Source organism: Melanotaenia boesemani, chromosome 1 (assembly GCF_017639745.1).
Source record: "Melanotaenia boesemani isolate fMelBoe1 chromosome 1, fMelBoe1.pri, whole genome shotgun sequence".
Taxonomy (NCBI): Eukaryota; Metazoa; Chordata; class Actinopteri; order Atheriniformes; family Melanotaeniidae; genus Melanotaenia; species Melanotaenia boesemani.
The window spans coordinates 23,911,658-23,933,626 of record NC_055682.1 but is presented as its reverse complement, the minus strand read 5'-3'; the positions used below and the strand labels follow the sequence as shown (position 1 = coordinate 23,933,626).

The following is a 21,969-nucleotide window of genomic DNA, read 5'->3' as shown; positions in this document are numbered from 1 at the left end:
CTAAGAAGTGAGATGGAAGTGGGATCTATTGCAAACGGTACCACTAATGAGATCCAGAGCTCCAGAGCTTAAAGCAGAAGCATTTGCGCACCCTTTAGCTATTATATCTCCCTTCTTTCTGTCATCTCCTTGTCAAAAACAGTTGTTTTTGTGAGTACTGCAGGTAAGCTATCTCTTATGTTTACCCTCCGCTGTTTTACGGCGTTTTTGATTTCATCAACTGCACACTCACATTTTTTCTGCGCTCTCCTTCTACACCTCCTCCTCCTCCCCTTTTGTGTTGCCTACTGACTTCTTGCCCTGCACCACATCTGACAAGCATGTGCTGCAAGTTTCCTCTCCCTTTTCCCCCTTATGAAGCCCCGCAAAAATTAGTTTGACTGAGATACTGCAAGAATGGGCTTGAGATACACACAGACAGAGGAAGGAGAGGAGAAAGGAAGCTTTAGGACACAAAAATATCTTGCTTGAGAGGCAGCAAAAAGGCAGAGATGTGCAAAACAGCAATGCAGCTTGAGTATGTATGAAAGAGACAGGAGAGAAAAAAGAGGAGGAGGGGGGCAGCTGAGAAGAGGTAGAAAGAAGTGAAAGGAGAGAAAAGAAAGAAAGGGGGTGCAGCCAACTGGCATAGTTTGACTTATTCAGCTCAACTCTAAAAGTCTCGGGCAGCCCAGACTCCAAACCACATGGACCTAGATCCTTTCTGCGCACAGCTGCAATATGAAGCGCCTGTAAAAGGACGGGATATATCATGCAGTAATGCTAAGAGCCATTGTTTTGTTGTGCTGAGTATTTTGTGAATTCATCCTTCTTTGAGCTTTAGCTAAGTCTAGATTGTTTTTGTTTTCTTGTTTTATTTAAAAAAAGCCATACCTAGATTAAAATGGGCCAGCAGAATGGAGTATCATATTGATTTCTACAAACATTTTGCCTGGCTCAGAAAGGTAAGACATTCCCCACTTGCATGCCTTCTCTCCATACCTTCACACTGCATCAGAGCTGCATGGCAATTTTCTTCATATTGTTGCCGTTCTAGTATAATTACAGCTGCCACAGTGAGTAATTTGGGGAGAAGACATGGTTTGTTTTTGACTTGATGAGAGTTGCTGCAAAGCATGCAACACATGCTTTCTCCTATACACATGCTCCTTAGAGAATATAAACGGTTACACATATGCTGTCCATTTTGTTTAAGTATAGATACACAATCTGTCATAGATTTCTTTTTATTGGTTTCACTGAAAAAAAAAGAAGAAGAAGAAAGTCTCTTTTTTTTGCAGCAAGGTAATGCATATCCAGCAGACTGGTCAAAAGTTCAAACTGTTTGAAGAAAGTAATGGAAGGACAAATATGAAGGTTGAGATCATTTCCTGCTACTTTAATTTATGGAACCCATCTAGTCAGCTCTGACCATCTTGTTACCATTAAAAAGTCATCACTTATCAAGGTCTCCAATGGGTTTTAAGTGACAGTTAAATATAAAAAAAAAACTGGGCTGTTCAAACAGATAAGTCAACAGAGTTAAACACCAGTCAATAATTTGCATTTTTGTACTAGTTATATCAATTTTCAGAAATAGTTGCTCTATACTATAAATACAAAGAAAATATTTATGAAGTTAATATTTATATACAAAATATTTAAAAAATAATGCATAATATGCTGGAAAATACTGCTTTAAAAGTTGTTTCCTGTTAACTAAAATGCTGGTTTGATTTTACTACATAACACCTTGGTCTTGTTGGGCCCTTCGGCTAGTGTTGTGTCATGCAGTTTATGCCTCATATCATATAATACACTTCACAGTCATGGCATTAATTATATGCATTATTGTGTATTAAAATAACTTGAGGTTCATATACCTTAAAGGACAGTTCAGAGTAAATCCTGCTCACGTTATCTAAAATGATCTTTTTATGTATTTTTTTAAAATGTATTTAGCTGGTTTGTTTTCAGATAAATAGACAGCAGCTAATTTCTGAGACTAAGAAATCCTACAGTAAGGTAATGGGTGAAGAGAACACACTTTTAAAACTAAACATATTCAGTCAGACTTGTTTGTCCAAGAATTTGTCAGAATTTATCTTTTTATTTTGTTTATTTATTTATTTGTAATCCTATTAGTTGTAGCAAATTGCAGCTGATATTCTTACCGGGTCCAGAGTTGTACAGTAGAATGATCATTTTGGATAATTTTCATAATGAACGTATGTGAGCAGGCTGGTTCACAATGATGGAGGCTGGACTACATAATGTTTCACTGACCATTAAACACTGGACCTCAGAGAAATGAGAGCTTATTTGGTTGCACTTTGCTTACCTTGCACATTAATGGTGCTGTTACTGACTATAAAACCAGCTCTGAAACCAGACGTTTTTTTCTCCACTAATCAGCTGGTTTAAATTCCTGTACACAACTTTTAATGCTGGATTAGGACCTTTAAACCTCTTACAGACCTCACACAGCTCTGACACAATAAGAAGTAAAAACCATTGTGCGTGCACATGCGTTCACATCCATCTGTGTGAATGGGGTTTGGTCTGCAACCCAAATTGTATCCATTTGGGAAACAGTTTTGTGTCAGCACTGTCTGTATTGAACTTAATAGCTAAACTCTTTCCTGCAGGAAAATTTCCGTTCCAGTGCTAACAGTGAGTCCTACCAGGAACGGTTATTACGTCTGGAGGGAGACAAAGAATCACTAATTCTTCAGGTGGGACTTGTTGCATAGAATATCAATGTGATTTCTTTTAATAGCATTTAAAGAGGTTGCTGAATGTGCAATATATTTGTTTGCCTGGATGTCTGCAAGCAAAGTGAATGCTGTGAATGCAGAAGACTGTGGGGGCTGATTCTGAACAGTCTCCACAGAGTATCAGAGAAGAGGGACATGGAGAAAGGACAAATGTGTATTTCTATGTGCTGTTGTCAGTGTTGCGTAATGCTTCTATTCTACTGCCTCAGTGAAGCAATGGTTATAATGTATGTTTGGTGCTGTTACAACACCAGAATGTCTTGTTTTAACTGTTGTGTTTGTCTGTGTGTCATAAATGTAGGTGTGTTGTGCTCAGGGCTGCTGAACAAGTGCTTTGCAGACAGGTTGAGGCGAGCATCGTTATTTGCTGTAGCATGTAGGTGTGTTTGTATGGGTGTGTGTTAGAAAGAGCAGGTGCCCAGTTTGTTTCTTCAGGTTTCACAGATAGCATTACTCTGGAAAATTTGTACCAGTTGGCCTGTTGAATCTACAGAACAGCATGTGCTTCACTGTTTTATGGCTCTTTGTGCAGATTTACATTTAACTGTCCTGACATTGCTGGAGCTACTGAAGTGTTGAAAGTGCCTACCAAGACACAAAGGTTCATTCATTAGTTGTGAAATAAAGATGTGTGTGCTGTTTGACCTGGCAGAAATGTAGTAATTTCAACAAAAATGAGCACCAGCGTTAATGAAAATAGTTGATATTAATGAATAAGGTATTGTGAGTAACTATACAGAGCAACTCTGTACCCAGAGAGGACTACTCAGAGAAGGCTGCAATTATTAGGCAAAGTTTAAGAATAAAGGATGATTTAACAATTTCCAATTCATGTTTTGAAAAAAAATATTCTCATCTCTAATCTTCCTGTTCAAAAACACACAGGTGAGTGTGCTGACAGACCAAGTGAAGGCTCAGGGGGTAAAAATCAACGATCTAAGAAGCTCTTTGGAGGAGCATCAGCACAAACTGGACTGTACAGAGAAAATGCTACAGCAGGTACGCCTGATTTACCTAAATCAAATCATGGAGAAATATTTAAAACACTGAATTTTCTCAGCACCAAATGCCTCTTGTATTACTGGAAAAAATGACTTTCTCCAGCAGGCACGCAGGACTGCTATATCAACATTTTTGTTCCATCTGAAAAAATATAACAGGGCCCCAGATTGACTGTCTATTGCATGACTTAAGGCCACATTTTTCTAATAAGCTTCAGAATGTGAATGAGTTGTGCTTCTTGAAAATTCCTTGCTAAGTTTCCAGCAAATCTGGCTGTAGATTACACTGACAACAAAAATATTTAAGATGCTCAGACCCATTCCAGGAGAGTTTCTTATGCAGAGTGGTTGTCTGGTTTATGCAGACCCAGAGTTTTCTGTCTGGGCAGGTGATTACTGCACAATTAGCCACACCCCCGCAACCTGTAACCACAACAACTACTCACATGCAGGAATCTAGAGAGAAAGAGAAAAAAGATAGAAGAGGACAGAGGGAGGGCAAACAAGGAGGGGAGGAACAGCTGTAAAAGGTGGAGATGGGAGGGTTAAGGAGCGGGGTGGTGCTCCTGTAAGAGTTAGACATTCATGTCTGCTTTCAGTTGTTTGCTTGAGACTTCACATCAACTTCAGGAACTTTCTTAAAGGACACTGAGTGGAAATGGTACATGAAACCATGATCTCCTGAAACTACGACACATTTGAAACCTCTGTATCCATGAGGGAAATACGTGGTTTGCTGCAGGGAGAAACAGAAAGATTAACCAGGTATTCATGCTTATGCCTACACTGCAACTTTTTTAAAAGCTCCATTTGACTGTTTCAGACTGCTTTGACAAAATTCTGATGAGCTGTGAACTTGATTTGTTTTGTCTACTTCTGTATGCATGCATTTTATTAAAGGATAGCCAGGACTGGTTTCTTGGAGACATGGTCATTATGAGGCTTTGGTCCTGAGCTGTAAATCTCTTCCTGGTGACAAACCTCTAATATTTTCCATGTGCTCTTTAGAAGAAACCCAGATACTTTCCAAAGCCAGAGGTTTATTCATACGTACAGTTTGATGCTCATTTCTAGACGTTAAATGATTTAACACCTGCTTGACATGAACCATGTCAGTAATACATCTGTTTGCATGGTCTGGATGAACTCTGAAGGCAGACAGCTTTCAGGATAGACATCACAGGGCCATTTAGCTGTAATCTCCCTCAGTACTGTTCGATTAGCACAGGACAACAAAATGCACCTGTCAAAGTTACTTTGATGTTCTGTTGATAAATGTTTTGCATGTTTTTTTTTTTTTTTCTCTGTCTCACCCCCTCCCTGTCCTCAGCTATGTACTTTAAGAGAGCTGTGAAATAGACATTATAAATAGTGGTCATGGGTTGTGTATATTTAGCCACCCAAACAGCTTTTGAAACCAGTGGGGTTTGTGCGAGGGGGATTGTCATTACAGACCTGGTAGCTTGCTGTGCCTCACACTTAAAGCTGCCTTTGTAGAGTGAGTATAGAGCCTAGAGTATAATTGAAGAGATGATGTATTTGTGTATCTGTTTGTGTTGCTTCATGCTCTCGTTCTGTGTTGTTGACGACAGGAGCTCCAGCACAGAACGTCACTGGAGAACCAGAAGCTGAATCTTATGGGGGAGGTGTCCTACCTGAAAGTGAAGCTGGCAGACATGGAGGGAAAGCAGGGTCACGGGTCTGAGAGGCAGCACAAAGCAGAGGTAGGAGTTCTTAAAATGACTCATATGACAACCTATTCATGTATCATTGAAAAATACTGCCTTTTAGTATAACTTGAATAACTTGCTTTCTCTATTTGCCAGCACAGTTTTCAATATTAGAACTATCAGTCTTTTCACTTTGAGAATGTCTTTTATTATTAGCATGTTAGCATGCAAGCCTTGTATCCAAATTTCCTCACAGTTTGCGTCACCGAGGACAGTTTTCAAGGATGAATTAAATGAGTTTAAATCCTCAGGAACTTCTCTTTCACCCCATTCCCTGGAAATTTCAACATAACTCTGCCAGGAATGATGAGGGTACACACAAAAATCCACTTTGTGTTCTATAGGATCAACCCTGCAGTCAGCTGCTGATTTTATGTGAAGCCATAAACACTTTCTGGACGAATGGAGGGGAACATTTACCCAAACTCTGACTTTGTTGTTCCTGGGCAGTCCACAGGAAAAAAAAAAAAAAAAAAAAAACATATGCAAGGGTTTTAACTTTTTATGTCATTCCAAAATGGATCATGTATTTGCTTAAGATTGATGTGTTGGATTACCAACAGACTTCCTGGATATTTAGGGAGTGTATAAATTCTAGAAAGGGAAGGCAGAACTTTTACCAGACAGGATACTGTAAGGTATGTAGTTACTGTCAAAACACTGCTGGTCAAAGACTCTTTGTGTCTTCAGGTAAAAACGTTTAGACTTAGTAGAGCTGGTATGATGGCTGGCGGGACAAATATGAGAGTGTAAGCCTCAGAACAGATACTTTTGCTTTTGATATTGTGTAAATGTTGAGTAGGACCCTTCTCTTTCTAAAGTAATATGTCCAGAAATTTTGGAGTGACTCGTTTGAATGTGTTTGAATTTAGTGTGTCTCTTTGCAGAGCCTAAAGCCATATGATTGGTGTGTTTCTCACAAATGCTCAATTCTGCTTTTACAAACTTTCCTACAACAGCTGGTATGACTTAAAGAGACCATGGAAAAACATCCTGCTTTTATCACTTTACTGCTCTCCCCACGTGCTGCTTCTACTACACAAACATGTCCACAGGGTGTTTGCATGCACACACACAGACACAACATGTGGAAGGCTTCTGGCTGTGGAGCCAGTAAGCTCATGTTTAAATTTAGCCATGGAGGGGCTCTATATCATCTGTCATATCCGCTGTACTGGACCCCAAGTGAGACTTCCTCCGTCCACGGTCCGAGCATAACTCGGCTGCTGTTTATACACTCTCTGAGGAAACATGGGCAGGGATCATCACTAAAAACGCAAACTTAGAGGCCAATTCATTGACAACAATACAAATTCTAACTGAAAGCTATATATATATATATATATATATACAGCACAGCTTCATGCTAATTCAATCTTGAACAGTGTGTGTTGTACAAAACAAAGTGAATTTGTTTAAATGAAATAAATCTGCATCAAAGAGTCAGGATCAGTCAATAATCTGTGTTTTTAAGATATTCAGATTTGAGATCTTAAAATTGAAATTCAGTGTTAAGTGAAAGGATGAGTTGTTTTTGGAAATTCCCTTTATAATGTTGGGCAGAGATGTGCACAACTTTTGTACAGATATCTTCTCTTTCTAAACATTTTCTCAATTTCTTTCTCCCCCACTATGTCTGCCAGACTGTAGTGAATTTTATTAGTGAGCTGCAGGAGCAGATGTGTCAGTTTCAGAAGGAGATAAATAGCAAGATCCAGGAGAAAAAGGCCTTGGAGAACCCAGCTGACAGCAGGTTTCCAGTGGTGTGCCCAACTGAGTCCACTGAGGGCCAGGGCTCAAACCATGGGGTGTCCTGTGACAGAACCTCAGGGGGGATGAACAAGCTAGAGGAGGCTTCAGACGGGCCTGATGGGAACACACACAGCCTGAGAGAGGGTAGCTCAGATGCAGAGCAGCGGTGCCACTGCGGAGAAGAAAGTGTAGGCATAGTCTGGCTGCATGGTTTGTTTTGTTGTTTACAGCATGGGATGTCTCATTTAAGTGGGTAATACTTAGCTTCATATGAATTTAAAACACTCACCTAAATGTCTTAAGCAGTGTTCAACATCACTGTCCAAACACAGTTAAGTTTTTCATATTTAATGGATCAATTTGTGATGCACAAAGTGCATTTCATTTCATAAAGAATAGTTGTAGTGTGTTGTGTGAGAGAACAATATGCATATTTAGTCAAAGGAGGTGAGTGTCAAACTAGTTACATCTTTTATACGCCTTTTGTTTTAGGTCTTACTTAAGGAACTCCGGATTCTCAAAGACAAAGTTGAGCACCTGGAGGATCAGAAGTTACAATATGAAAAGAAGCTCAAGACAACAAAGGTAAAAGTGTTGAATGTAGATTTTACAATACACCACCAGTGCCTGAATTCCACTGCTAACTGTCCACTCAATTTTCCTAAATGGTTTCCAACTTGATGGTCCAGCCAGTTTAGTTAGTCATTCTCTTTTGCACATGTTCTCTTTTCAGACACCTATGTTTTCTTGGGAATTTTGAGCTTACCGTCTATTTAAAGAATGATAGAAATAGATATAATGATACCTTATTGCTTCTAATGAAAAACTTTTGAAATCATCCCAGCATATTTTATTCTTAGACTTTCTTCTGTTTTACCTTCTCTCAACCTTTATTCTCTATAATGATAAATTTATCATATTTCTCATTATTTCATCATCTCTCTAAACTTGTCCTTTATGGTACAAGTACTGTATGCATGCTTGTAATACAGAGGTTTATCAGACAGAAGTGTTGCTTTAAATTAATCTTTTCCAAATTAAGTTTTATTTCCAAAACAGTATAAAAATATCCCACTATGCGATTCTGTCACAGGACAACCCCCCCCCCCCCCCCCCCCCCGTTTCTATCATAATCTGGTTAAAAAAAATGCTGTAATAAATAAATAAATAAATAAATAATAAAGTGTAAAGATAAAATAAAATAACAAATAAAATGAGAAAAAAAAAACATTCAAAATGTTCATGCCTTTAAAGAAAAATGTGTAATTAAAACTGAAAGCTGGGCAGACTGGCAATGTTTCTTTAGAGGCCAACCTAAAGACCAGTCATGCTGTTGAAAGTTCTCATAGGATGACCATATGAACACCTGTGCAGGTGAGGCTTGTCTGAAGAATTAGCAAGACCATAGACCTTCTGGCCTGTTTTTGACTGTCAGTCAAGGGTTCTCAGCAGACAGAAAGTCTCACCTGGCCTCCTTAAAGAGTGGTTGAGGTACATCCTGGATCTCTTTAGAAATTGTTTAAATGGCTGGAAAGGATGGTTATTAAGGCTGTGGTGCAGAGAGCAAAGGTGAATGTAAGTATCAGTTGTCATATTCTCTAGCAAATGACACCAAACTTGAGTCAGGCTGGCAACTGGGTGGCTGGTAACAATTACACACTCCAGTGACAAGTTTTATACATGCAAATCTACTGGTACAGATGATTGATGTGGGGCACTGGGCATAGTGGAAGCCAGAGTTCATCACTTCAAGCCATGCTTCCTCCTGAAGGATTTCTTTCCAGGGCAGCTACGAGGCTGGCTCCAGCAGCAGGCTGTGGCGGGCTAAACAGTCACTTACAGAAAAAGGAGTAAATGTGCTACAATAAGTCTTTCAAATGTGGTATTATAATCTGTTGTCTCCTGACATGGAGAAGAATATATTGTCCTCATTCTGTTACAGTGGGTGCAGTGCATGAAGGAGACAATCTAAACACAGGACTCTGGACTCAAGCAGGTAGTCTGATAAAGAATAAAAGGTGAAGTCTAATAAACTTACTGATAAGACAAAGAATAGGAATCTTACATATCGTCTTGCCCTGCAGTATCTTATGATAAGATACTGCAGGGCAGGATGATACATGAAAAAATGAAAAAGTTAATAAGATATGAGACTGAGGAAGCAGGTCTGGAACTCAGCAAATGGTAAGACAACGTTCTGACAAGAACCAACGAGAGGCAGTCGAAGTTCATAGGAAAATAGTGTCGGAAAAGAATTCAGGTGCGTAGCAATTAGAAACTGAACCTCCATGTAAAACAAGGACAGGAAATAAAACTTAATAAGAGAAACAATCAATACAACATCAGAAAAGGAAAGCTGGAGTGTATAAATTAAAACAGCTTTTAAAATAAAAAGTTTATTGGAATGCAAAACATGGAACAAAAGGCAAATACCAGCTATGCACAGAGCAGGAACTTCACAAAAGAAGCACAAAGGAGCCAAGACTAACCTGACAAAACCAAGAGATCTTAACTCGTAAATTTCAGAACCTACAGACCACGACATACAGCTACATTCATCACTTGGATGAATCATGACTGAGCACAACAAATAATTTAGCTTTGAAAGAAAAGCGCATGCTAGCCTACTGTCAACAATGAAAACAAAAATTGTGCAAAAATAAATAAATAAACAAACAAATAAATGAATAAATAAATAAAATAAAATAAAATAAATACTATGAGAACACATCAGTAGCATTATTGGATGTTTGGGTAAAAAACAACATTGCAGAGTGTTTCAGAGCTGGATACGGGAAATAGCTCACTTCTTAACTGCACATACGTTTTTTTAAGATAAATTAACATAAATTTTTGTTCAAATGTCCTTATCTGCAACAAAATATATTTCTTTTGCAAGTGATAAGAGTTAAATGAACACATAAATGCTGGAGTCTCTATTTCAAATCATTGTATGAGCTCAGGAATTCTTCTGAAAACATGATACAGACCCAGCTCTGCACGTACAAATTCAGAAATACCACAGTCTTCTATAGACTTGAGCTAATTTTAGTTCTGAGGATTCAAGTGGGAAGTAGAAAACTATACTATCGTCTGACGAGAAAAGATTTGAAATTATTTCTAGAAACCACGTACACTACATCTTTCAAGTTAATAATAAGAGGAACCATCTGCATTGCTTTTAGCACACGTTAGCGCCTGTGGCATACCATGCAGATCTGGAAAGTTTCCACTAATGCTGGAGTAATGTATGCTGCCATTGATTACACTGCTTATTTTAGCAAGGAAATATGTGATGCAACAAAACAGAGACTCACAACTATTAACCAACTAAAAACCAATCAGGTAAAACTATAAAAACCATTTTGCTTTCACCTTCAAGTCTATCTCGCCGGTTCTCACATCCTTAGAGATAGTTTTCAAAGAGGAAGTGATGGATCAATGATACAACAAAACATGCCCAAGTGTAAAGCTTTTAAGAAACTTGTTACTGACATGAAATTTAAAGAGTAAATCTATCTTTATACTTTCTTAAGTATGTTACAGGGTTTGAATGATTTGCAAATTACTGCATTCTGTTTTCACCACACAGCTCTCCCTCTTTTGGAAACCAAGTTATAATCCATCACAGCATGACTGGGAGCAGTGCCATGCTGAGTTGAAAAATGAACATATACAGCATTTTGTAAAAACAGTCGTGTTTTACTCACTAGAGCACACTCATAGCATTCCGTTTTGTTGTTCAGTTGAACTGTTAAGCTCAGAATAAACTGAAACAAAAAGCTACAGATGCTAATATAGCAGATAAGCTATACTTTGACCCTCTGTATCAGGCATAGGTTGTATTCTTTTAACCTTTAACTTGAGCTCTAACACTACTACTACATTTTCACCTTTAACACTACTTAACACAAAGACACAACAAGCTGGCAAATAGATCAGGCTGAACTTAACTTAACTGCCATCTGTGTTTCCCTTTGTAACTTGCCTCAAAACAGAGTATTAACTCCAGACAGCAGTTGCCTAGCATTTGACACTCTAAAGTTCAGCGAAAAACATCTCAGCGCTTTATTGTGGGTGTTTCATATACAGCAAATAGTGGAAAATTTTATTAGTATGAAATCTAGTTTCCAAGTAAGGACATAAGCTGGAACTTCTTTAATATGTACGTACATCCTATGTCTTTTTTCAGTAAGTGCAAGAAAATTAACCTATCGGCAATATTAGTGAATAGAACTGTGTGTCCTTGCTGCTAAGATTCCTCATTGTATATAATCCACAGGCAGAGATCAGCAGCCTTCAGCAACTTCTGCTCAGTAAGAACGCAGAGATTGAACGCTTGCACACACAGCTGCTGGCCAGACCTGCTCTAACCACAGAGAGCTCAGAAAGAGGTAAGCAAAACAGCATGCATCTTCAAGCTCTAACCAGCCAACAACAGCGTCTCAGGTAGTTATCCACCCTCAGAAAAAAGTTAACTACTTATTTTTTGCATTTAGTTACACTTATGACAAACGTTGGCTTTGGCCCTAAATAAAAACGCAGTCTTATCGAGAGTTTCTGTTTCTGTCTCTCTCAGAGGAGACGTACAGGAAGAGGCTAAACACCAAATGTAAGCCCTTGCAGAAATGAATGAAAATCATTTAAAACCCATGGGCTATGTCTACTTCTATTTCCTTTCCTCAGACATGTCTCTTCCCTTTAATTTCCTTTTTTCCTTGTGCTCTGTGGGGGCAGCTTTGACAATCATCAGCTGATTTACTTAATGAACTCGCTCTCTTTCTTTTGCCTTCTTTGTGTTTTCTTATGGATTCCTGAAAAAAAAAATACCTGTTTGTTTACCAGTGTGTCACAAACACGTCTTAGGGTTGTTTGCTCAGTATGATTATGGTCATTTATCAGAATTGTTGCCTGTGTTCCTGCATATGTCACAATAAAAAGTGTCTTTGCTTTTGAGTCTGAATATGCAAAAGCTGGCATGAAATAATACTTTCAATAGTGGTTAAAAAAAGTTTAGACTTTTTGCCTTTTTATTTTTTAAAAAAATCCATAATTATCAAGGCAAATCTGCTCAAAATACAAAAGTGTGTAACATGAGCAGTGGCCTATACAGATTCATAATCCATGTGGTTTTCTCCTCATAGATCAGGAACTGCAGAAACTAAGGAGTGGAATGAAATCACTGGTGGCTGCCAATGATGAGAAGGTGAGTTTCCAGTCATGTGAAAACATATAATTTTCCGCTTTGTGCAGTGAAAGGCAGTACAGATCAAAACATTTGCTGTTACTGTTTTTCTATGATATAATGTTCTCAACTGCCTTGTTTATGAATAAACTGCCATCATTAATGTTAATAAGATTAGCAAGTAGCCATTTTTAAATGCTGTTATTTCTCTGAGGTGCCGCCCTTCAACCATTTATAGCACAGAGGGTCTTTTGTATTCACCCCCCCCCCCCCCCCCCCCCCCATATCTTGGACTTTAAGGACTTACAGACGCAGGCCTACATGTGGCACACTAGTGAGAACACACACGTACACACACCCCAAGGCAAACCATTTCAGGCAAAGCCACACTTTAGCAGGCCTCACTCTGCCAAGCCTAATTTTGGAGTGAGCTGTATTAAGACAGCCATGGCAAAACCAGGCGTGGACACCACTTCAAAAAACACACACTTCAAGCAGCTGGTTACCACAACTAAGATTTCCAGCTAGGCCTATGTCAATCTCCTCCCTGTCCAATACTTTGATGTAAAGACCATATGGTTCAAGGGAAATATCTCCAGGAACAGAGTAAAGCCATTATGGGTGCTCTTTAACCTTCGATAAATATCTAAATGGGATTTTGTTGACCTTAAACCCCTCTGCCCTTATTTTTGCAGGACCGACGTATTGAGGAGCTTACCCTGCTTCTGAATCAGTGCAGACAGTTCAGAGAGGTCACCCATGTCTCCAGGCAAGGTAATAATCTCTTTCACTCCTTTATCGTTACCTAACAGAATTATGATTATCCTAGCAGTAAGCATAATGCAACTCGTCATGGCCTTCTGCAAGACAACCATTAAAAAAGGAAAAAAAAGAGGAAATGTTCTTTTTGTTCCTGCAGCTCCACCTGCTGTTCGATTATTGTCAAATGGTCGGACTCCATCAAGCAGTAGCGAGGAAGGAGAGCAAGGACTGATGAAGAATGCTGATTCTGCCAGTGCAAAATCTGATGATGCAAAGTCTGAAGTGGGTATAAAATAAGTTTAGCTAACCTTAGTTTTGTCAGTGGTTGTAAGTTATTGTAAAACATTTCAGTGCCTTTAGAAGATCATATTGATATATATATATATAAATATATAAATATTTTTTTTTTCATTGTTTTTAACCCATCAAAGGTGTCCACAAACAGTTCTTCCTCCCAGCAAGCGTCTCTGCTATCAGTCCAGAAAGAGGATGATTCCAGGTAGTGAAGCAGCTTTTTGTTAGTGGAATCTAAGATCTCTTAGCTGGATTTCTTAAATGCATTGTGCCTTTTTCTTTACAGAACAGAGCCACAGACATTATCAAGTAGCATGAATAACATAACAAATGGACATTTACCTAAGGTATTTTCATACATTTCCAACAAAGGGTGTGTCTTTGATGAATAGAATCACAAAGTTTCCATCCTTAAATTTTTACCTTTGTGAATGTCACTGTATTATCTTTGAAATGATAAATGTGTAAGAGATTCATAAATCATTCATTTAAGCTGTTTGATAATTATCAAATGTCTTTTTCTGCTTGTATGTGGTTTCTTCAGAGTGGTTTGGGTGACTGCAGAAGTCAGACTCTGCCTGCAAATTCATCTCTGCTGGAACAAAATGGCGACAGCAGCACTGAAATCCAGAGTCAAAGGTCTCCAGATGGGAGTGAAGATGGCGACTGTAACCAAAGTAAATCTACACTTAAAGCTTTACGGTGTTATTTATGATATGATGGATGGTGTGTCATGATAAATTTTGCATTACTATAAGATCAGTCATTTGCCTGGTAATTCCCATGAGTGGTGGTAGGATACATATTTGGAGTTGTAACCACTTTCCTTTAAGCAGATGACCACGGCATGTTTGATCACAGCTAATTGCAGAGGTCCCTGACAGAACAGATGGCTCATGGGATAGGCTTTCCTACCTAACACACCCTCTTTCTTGCCCTGATTGACCAAAGTCGTCTCAGCTCCACCCTTCCTCAGGGTGGCTGACCAAATTTAGCTCGAGCCCCACCCTGATTTCTCCTTGCTGCAGCTGCTCTGACTGCAGACTTTATCACCACGATCTCACCCTGTAAAATGTAGCTTAGCTTCCTTCTTCATGGAAAATTAACTTATGAATTGTTTTCTGAGCTTAATGATCTGTAACCTGCATCCCTTCAGTGAATGGAGCACGATGAAAAGCCAGACTACCCCAAATATGCTGCACTTAATATTTTGCTGTTTGTTATGTGAAATAATAAGAATTAGATTAAAAATGGCTCCCTACTCATTCTCATTGCCTCAACCTCAGGAAACAGCCTAATCTTTTCATAGATGTCATCAATCAAAAATGTGTTATTTTGCAGGGTTACAGTGGAATTTTGTCTGCTCCCATTATTGAGTGGATTTCTATTTTCATCTACACAAACACAGTTATGAAATACAGCATTATCTAACTGGCCCTCTAGAGTACAATGAAACAATTTGAATTGTATTTGTCCCCTGTAATTAACTGTGGTTTTTTCAATCTCTTGAAGGAAAGTTGGAGCGAGTTGATGACAACACATCCAGTGATAATTCCCCTGTTCATTGTGGGGTGCAAACACAGGCTGGCCAGCGAGTAGTAGGTTCTCCAGAGTATGTCAAGAATAATAGGAGCTTCAAGAGACTCTGGGGAAAGTGAGTACATAGAAATACAAAATACATAATGTGTTAAATAAACACATCAGCAACTCCCCCCCCCCCCCCCCCCCCCCCCCCCCCCCAAAAAAAAGACCAAAACTTAACTTAGTCACAAAATAAAAAAAGTCTAACTTTTGATTGACCTGTTTATATCCTTAGTATATTTTTCAAAGATTGGGTTCATTAAAAAGTAATGAAAATTGAGAAATTCAATGTTTGTTTACTAATTTTTTTACTCTGTGACTGAAGGTGGTTTCTAGCATTTTTATCCAGAGTTCACTTTTACCCATACAGACTTCGAAGAACCCAATCTGGAGGCTTTCAGGCCGCGGATCCAGATACCAGCCAGTTTAGGAGAGGGGGTCTGCGTGCAACAGCAGGACCGAGACTCACCCGAACTCCTGAATCTAATTCGGCATGGTAAACCTTCTGGTGCTATTATGTACTACGAGTTGCCCTCAGCTTTCCTATCCTATTTTTTTCATGCTATAATTCACTGCTTTAAAACAGTTTGGCATCGTTTAATGCATTTACTTGAATTCTCACAATTAATTATTTTGTTATTATTTGTCTTTGCCTTTGTGTTTGTCAGTGATATGAATATTCCATTCAGCCAGTGGACCAAGGAACAGGTGTGTGGCTGGCTGGAGGACTATGGACTGGGCCAATATGTCAGTCTCACTAGACAGTGGGTTGAAAACGGGCAAACACTTCTGTCTGCCACGCCTCAGGATTTTGAGAAGGTTAGAGAATAAAACATTAGGTCACCTTTAAGGAAAGTAAAACAGCAATTCTACCCTGATCTGAACTTTCTCTCTGACCACAGGAGATGGGCATGAAGCACCCACTGCACAGAAAGAAACTGCAGCTCGCTCAGAGGGCGTTCATCACTAAAGTCATAGAGAAGTCCTCAGAGCTGGACCACATCTGGGTCACCCGTAAGACTCTATCTACGTTGAATATTTCTAAAACTTTTGTCGTTGTTTAAGCTGATTTCAAAAGAGCTGCCAAAAAGCAAAGAAACACAGGATGTGTTTAAAAAAAAAAAAAAAAAAAAAAAAAAAAAAACTCAAATACCAATCTTATGCAAATATAACCATTGTTCAAAACATCTAGGCTCAACATGTTGACACAACATATGCTGTAGAGTGTAGCTGGATCATTCTCTGAATATCTGCTGTGCAGGCTGGTTGGATGATATTGGTTTACCTCAGTATAAAGACCAGTTCCATGAAGCTCGAGTAGACGGTCGAATGATACAATATCTCACAGTGGTAAGGCTTAATCCCACACAAGCACAAGTTTAAGAAACACATTTACACCCATGAAGTCAGTCATTTTTGTACCATTGTATAATTATAACAATAATCACTGTTGTTTCTTTTTTGTCCACTTAGAATGATCTCTTGACCCTGAAGGTCACCAGCCAGCTTCATCATCTTAGTATTAAATGTGCTATTCATGTCCTTCATGCTAACAAGTTCAACCCAAACTGTCTTCGACGTAGACCAGGAGAGGAGGTAAGTAAACATGGAGATGAGCGGTTCAAAAAATAACTTGTGTGGAGACTCAGAAAATCTAACATGTCATAGAATTTTAAAGAAACTCAAATATTTCATTGACAAACTGCTAAGTATGTGTCATAACTTGATTTCTCCACAAGATGGCAGCAGAGAAATGTTAAATTATTTTCACACACAGTTGCTGCCATGATTCTTCAAGAATATTTCATTTTATCTTTCTGATGTAGACAGAGGGAGATCAGCCAGGTACAAATGTGATTTTTAAAAACAGAGGGCATAACTCTAGTATTTCTGTTTACATCTCCAGAAACAACCCTCTCCCTCAGAAGTGGTGCAGTGGTCTAACCACCGCGTGATGGAGTGGCTTAGAGCAGTGGATCTTGCTGAATATGCTCCAAATCTACGGGGCAGCGGGGTTCATGGTGGCCTGATTGTAAGTGCTGTTTAACTGAGCCACTGTTTTCAGAACAAACCGATGGAGAAACCTTTACTACATCTATGTGTAGTGAAGCACTGACTATAAACGGATGAATGCCTATTCGCTTACATTGGGAACCATTTGCAGTGGTGGAAGAAGTTTTGTTTTTCTTGAGTATTAACTTAGTTATTTGTAAGCATACTTCATTAGAGTATATTTGAAATAAATGAAATGACATTTGAATTAAACAAAAATATACTATAATGAACCCACAGTAGATGTTTAAGACAAATTCATTTTTAGTGGAGCTGATAATTTATTAAAACATCTAAAATGTTATCCTGCCAAGAGACTGTCTCTTGTAAGATGTATGAAGCTAAACAGTTTAAAAACTAATGAGTTAATATTCAAGAATGTATATGTCTTAAAAGCTTATGTTCTCAACTAAATGAAAGAAAGCTGACAAATAAATGGCATGGAGAACAAAGTATAATATTTCTCCTCAAAATCCCCGTGGAAGTAGAAAAAAAAAGTTTTGACTCCTCCACACTACTATAGTCTTGTATAAGTCTTTATAATGAATATTTTAAATGTACATTTGTATGTTTATTAATCAATTTATTTGTCTTCTTATTAGATTATTAATGTATTTTTGGGGTTAAAACTGCAGCAATCCATTTTCCTTTTGAGACTGATAAAATATTATTTAAATTAAAATCAATTTATAATTTTAGTTTCAATGTATAATATTTATTAGGTAATATCCACAGACATGCGTTTTTTGTCTTGTAGTTGTTGTGTTTTATGTATATTAAAATGAACAATCTATACAAAAAACACCATTTGCTCTCAACACCCTGCATTTTGCAGCACCACGTAAAAGTACTCTGACAGAAACAAAAACAAATGAAGGCTCTAGATATGGAATTCAGTTTTATTCAAGCCATTTTTAGTTTGTGTGGTCGCAGTTTGCACCTTGTTTTGCTGAGTAAATAAACTCAGTTATTCAGCTGCCCAAATCTACTGTGTCAATATCGTCTTCCACAGATCCTGGAACCTCGCTTCAGCTCTGAGACTTTGGCCCTGCTCTTAAATATTCCTCCACAGAAGACTTTGCTCCGCCGTCACCTCGCCACTGCCTTCTCCACCCTGGTTGGTCCTCAAGCCACACAGGAGAAACGAGAGTATGGAAACGCCACAGGCCACGTGCCTCTCACTACGACTGCTAAAGTAAAAGTAAGAGCACGGTTTGAATCAGTCACTGTAGCCTAAGTGTTTTCCCACTTTTGCAGCAGCATAACATCAAAATGATTGATTAATGTGCTTTCAGCCAAAGAAACTGGGCTTCACCCAGTTCAGTCACCTCAGAAAAAGGAAACCTGACGAATCCACAGACTATATCTGCCCAACAGATAGCGGAGTGCTAACAGCAAATGGAGTTTCTCGCTTTCCCCCTGCAGCACATAGAGGTCTCAGCCCCACTTTGGACAGACAGGCTGAGAAGTAGGAACATGTCAGGGTAAAAGCTCAAACGGATAGCCCCAAACAATAATCGAAAGAAGACATAGAAACCTCTGTACCAGCTCAGTGAGTGACTTAAAAAGTCAGTAGAAAATGTAATGCTGATATCCAGTCAAGGTGCTTCCACGGTGATTTGCTGAATGGTCTGCAAAAATGCTTCATTTACATGAACCAGCTCATTTTAATTGTTATTGATGCATTTTTAATTGTGTTGCTCAAGCAATGTTCATTTTAAAACGAGGATTATTGGCAACATTGTGTGTATTGTTTCATGGAGACTGCTCTCTGCATTCCTTATACAGTTGGATTCCAAAGCTGATACACTTTTGCTTTGATACACGGCATTTTACTGACCATTTTGTACCTACATATCTGTAGATTTTTCTTGTATATTTGGATTGTCTGTGTAGCATCATCATGAACATTAGTTATCTTACAAATGTATGTTTTTTCTCTGTATATCAATTCTTTAAAGAACACTTAGTATCCTGCACCTTTAAATAAAGCTTGTACATAAATGGTATCACCTCAACTAAGAGTTGCATTGTTTGATAAGATGATTGTGCACTGGGACAAAACTTAAGCCATTTTGATTTTTTTATAAGGACAAAACATCTCATAGTTTCAGTAAAAATAAACAGTTTTATATATTATTTAATTTGTTACATTTAGATTTCATCTTAATGAAACACACTGTGTTTTTGTCAGTATAGTTGAAAGATTCAAGTTTAAGATTATCAATTGTTTGCACAGTAGCGGATGGTGAAAAGGCTTCCACTGTTACAGAATGAAATTATCCCTTAAAATGGTTATTATGATTTTAAATCAACAGCTGGTTCAAGACTGCCCTCTACAGGTCAAAACTCAAAATACAGATTTTTATTTATTTTTTTTTTTTAACACCATATAATCACACAGAAGGTTTTGTCTAGTCCCCTTTAGTTTCTTTTACCATTGAGATATGCCTACATGTTGCACATGTGCTGTGTTGCATTTAAATACCGCCGGTCTTAATGAGTTAAAAAAAAGCCTAAACATCTTGTGGTAATGGAGCTGACAAATCTAAAAATTAAAATTGCTCTGATTTGCTTAAATAGTGAATTAAACCAAATACATCAAACCCTCAATGACTGATCTACTACATAAAGTATTGTTTATGGAGTCAAAATGTTTTTTCATACTGAAATGCTGACACACCGACATCTTTTAATGGAAGTAACCCAGAAAGATCTGTTACTTCATTGTATGATCCAGATGGTCCATAAGTAAAATTAAGTTATTTTAACATGTGTTTTTATTTGAAAATAAATTACAAGTGAGGTACAGATTGGAAAGCTGTGTTGGGCTCAGTATTTTGCTAAAGGCACTTAAAAATGTGAAGCAGGAGCATAAGAGACCAAAACATCAACTTTACAATTAAAAAATGATCATTGTACCTGATTAATTATAGCCAATCATTCAGCCATTCACAACTGGCCTATATACAGTATGCAAATTCATGGATGACAGCTATTGTTTAATGGTTTTTAAACTGCTGTTTTAAAGTCAAAACTTTCCCCCTGTTCACTCACTCACTCACTTCTCACTTGCTCACTATATCATCTTCATAATATAGAGGATTCAAACGAGTTAATATCATCCATAAAAAGCAATTGAATGTGTCATAACATAATGTGTCTGTAAACCACTGTTTGTTGAGCTATGGTGTCCACATTGTTGTAACCTGCATGCTAATATTTAAAGAGCAAACGTTACCCCTAACAAAATTGTGTCAGATAGTTCTTGTACATAGAATAACCTACTAATGGTTTCTTGTGTTGTACAGCTTATGTAAAACAAAAATAAACAATCCACTTTATAGCAGAGACATGTGAGGAGTAAATTTTTTGCTTGCCAGCCATTCCAAACCTGGAGTCCAGGACCCCCCAAGGGGTCCCCCAAAGAGTACAGGGCTCCCTGAGGCTTTGAACATTTAGAGCTATTGTGATTAATGTCCATACATTGTCCCTATTGTAGGAAATCTAAAGTAAGGTTATATGTTGTTAATTTAACTTTGGCTTTATAGAAGGACAGGACTCAGCCAGAACACATTATTTATGGTGAGAATCTCACTTTTGAAAGCATTAAACCAAGCATAGTTTCAACACAGGATGGGGCAGGTGGGTACATGGCTTTTTAGTATTTGTTTGAATGGGGTCACCAAGGAAGATAGGCTGGGAACCACTGAATTAGCATAACCTGTCAGCTACTGGTTCCAGGGCACCATGCTCTATTTCTAACTAAGTAGTAGCTATTACAGACTAAAATTAGGCTTTTTCCAAAATCACTTAGTACACTTTGTAGTGCTGTACAAACATATAAAGAGATTTCATATACCCATTAGTTTATTTTAAAGTATGCCACACTCCACTGTGAAAAGCAGTGCACAACTGATGGTCAAACAACAAATATATCCTATGAGTCACTGCACATAAGGGGAGATGGCTAACAAACAAGAAACGTCAAAGCAGTGCCAGAATTAGCCATTTAAAAGTTTTAAAAGTTAAATTTTCCATTTAAATTTAGACCATAGAGTAACTATTGTGCCATACTCTTGACTTGATATGCCTAGAGGTATTCAAGTTAGTTTAAGAAGTTCTTCATTACATAGCTTATGCCAATATAAATCATGCTAGCAACTTAGCTAATGTAGCAGTGCTACAAACTTAAACAATAGTTCATGAGCTTGTGGTGCACTATATAGTGAACAAAAGGTCCAACTGAAATTCCCAACAAAACTTTACAACTGTTTAAAAGGCCTGTTTAAAAAAGTATACTGTTGAAAAGAAGCTGTTTGTCTTTTACCACTACCAGCAGTGGCTGGTGTATCCTCATGCACAGTGGCTACAACATAGAGCTGAAACTACTACTGGACTCATAACTATTGTTCTAAATTATTTGCTATACATCATCAAGTTAGATTGGCTGTACCTTTAGTTTGGCCTGCTGTATGACTGTTGTGTTAATCTAAGTGTAATGCTTAGATCAAGTTCCAAACCGTCATTTATTGAGAATTTAATTTAGTCTCAATAAATAAAAGTGTGGTTATGAAGTCATTAGTTTGCATTTTGACTAAATCTACTAGGTTTCTGATGGAGTAATTGACACAGTGGGCGACAGGGCAACAGTTAGTTCTCCTCTTAACCTTCTTTTAGAAGCAAACACCCTCAATTAGATGAAATACAATAATTAGGGAATCTTCTAAACCTCTGCATATCATTAGTTTTCTAACAGAGAACATTCTGATCAATGATTACAAATGACAGGTTCATAAATAAATTAGTCCTGCTGACGAGGGTGTAACCCTACTCAATTGATCCACTTGTGAAGG

At 38.0% G+C, this 21,969-nt stretch overlaps 1 protein-coding gene across 6 annotated transcripts; it reads left to right on the top strand.

The window, feature by feature from the left end:
- The first annotated feature begins 421 nt into the window (after positions 1-421).
- On the top strand, positions 422-19,131 carry ppfibp2a (PPFIA binding protein 2a). 6 transcript variants are annotated; one of them, XM_041993588.1, is made up of 23 exons: positions 422-944; positions 2,628-2,714; positions 3,642-3,755; positions 5,350-5,481; positions 7,131-7,427; positions 7,732-7,824; positions 11,522-11,633; positions 11,819-11,851; positions 12,384-12,445; positions 13,120-13,198; positions 13,344-13,468; positions 13,618-13,685; positions 13,767-13,827; positions 14,025-14,157; positions 14,993-15,134; positions 15,432-15,557; positions 15,730-15,880; positions 15,964-16,075; positions 16,323-16,411; positions 16,535-16,657; positions 16,968-17,093; positions 18,126-18,314; positions 18,409-19,131. In XM_041993588.1, the coding sequence occupies exons 1-23, from the start codon at positions 897-899 to the stop codon at positions 18,583-18,585; spliced, it is 2,679 nt and encodes an 892-aa protein (XP_041849522.1). In that variant the 5' UTR covers positions 422-896; the 3' UTR covers positions 18,586-19,131. The 6 variants fall into 6 exon arrangements, with proteins under 6 accessions (XP_041849522.1, XP_041849525.1, XP_041849532.1 ...); XM_041993591.1 differs by lacking the exon at positions 11,819-11,851; XM_041993598.1 differs by lacking the exon at positions 7,131-7,427 and having other exon boundaries at positions 423-944.
- Positions 19,132-21,969: the final 2,838 nt, after the last annotated feature.